Consider the following 768-nt stretch of genomic DNA (forward strand, 5'->3'; position numbering starts at 1 on the left):
CAGCAGCAGCAGCAGCAGCAGCAGCAGCAGCAGTACATACGTTGAGTTGCTTTGTGTCTTCGCCTAGTTTAACCTCTAGGGCGAGGTCCCCCCCCTGCATCTCTGCTGTCTCCTCTTCTCTCAGAGTTGCATTTGAGGGGGGGAGACTCAGACCCTGGCCACTCATCCCTGCAGCAGCAGCAGCAGCAGCAGCAGCAGCAGCAGCAGCAGCAGCAGCAGCAGAAGCAGCAGCAGGAGAGGTTGGGGGGTTAAAGGGGAGCACAGACACGCCGGTAGACGGAGCTTGTAGATGCACACATCAACAAACAACTGCTGCTGCTGCTGCTGCTGTTGCTGCTGCTGCTGCTGCTGCTGCTGCTGTCTGCTACTACAGCAGCAGCAGCAGCAGCAGCAGCAGCAGGAGACGGTGCGAGTGTGCTGCAGCACTGAGCCGAGGGGATGAGGATGGAGGTTTACCTGCTTCGCTTGGAGTGTACGTACACCTGAAATAAGAGTTTTGCTGCGGCGTGGCTCAGCAGCAGCAGCAGCAGCAGCAGCAGCAGCAGCGGCAGCAGCAGCAGCAGCAGCAGCACGCAGACACACACGAGTCTTGTTTGTATGAAGCTGAACTTTAACACAAACACAAAACAAGTATTTCTTTATGCTGTCTAGAAAAGCAATATAAAACACCAGCAGCAGCAGCAGCAGCAGCAGCAGCAGCAGCAGCAGCAGCAGCAGCAGGATGGGCCCTGCTGCCCTGCGCATGCGCGGCAAGGGACCAGCAGCAGC

The 768-nt window shown here is 57.6% G+C and overlaps 1 protein-coding gene across 1 annotated transcript in view; it reads left to right on the plus strand.

Annotated features, from left to right (window-relative positions):
- Nucleotides 1-597: 597 nt before the first annotated feature.
- EMH_0043210 (uncharacterized protein) overlaps nt 598-768 on the plus strand; it is a gene marked incomplete at both ends in the record, with an annotated part of 2,653 nt that continues 2,482 nt past the window's right edge. The window contains one exon of the mRNA XM_013495823.1: nt 598-630. Coding sequence (XP_013351277.1) covers nt 598-630 — 33 coding nt within the window. The remainder of the gene's footprint in view (nt 631-768) is intronic.

Source organism: Eimeria mitis, genomic scaffold, assembly GCF_000499745.2.
Source record: "Eimeria mitis Houghton genomic scaffold, Emh_scaff1768, whole genome shotgun sequence".
NCBI lineage: Eukaryota > Apicomplexa > Conoidasida > Eucoccidiorida > Eimeriidae > Eimeria > Eimeria mitis.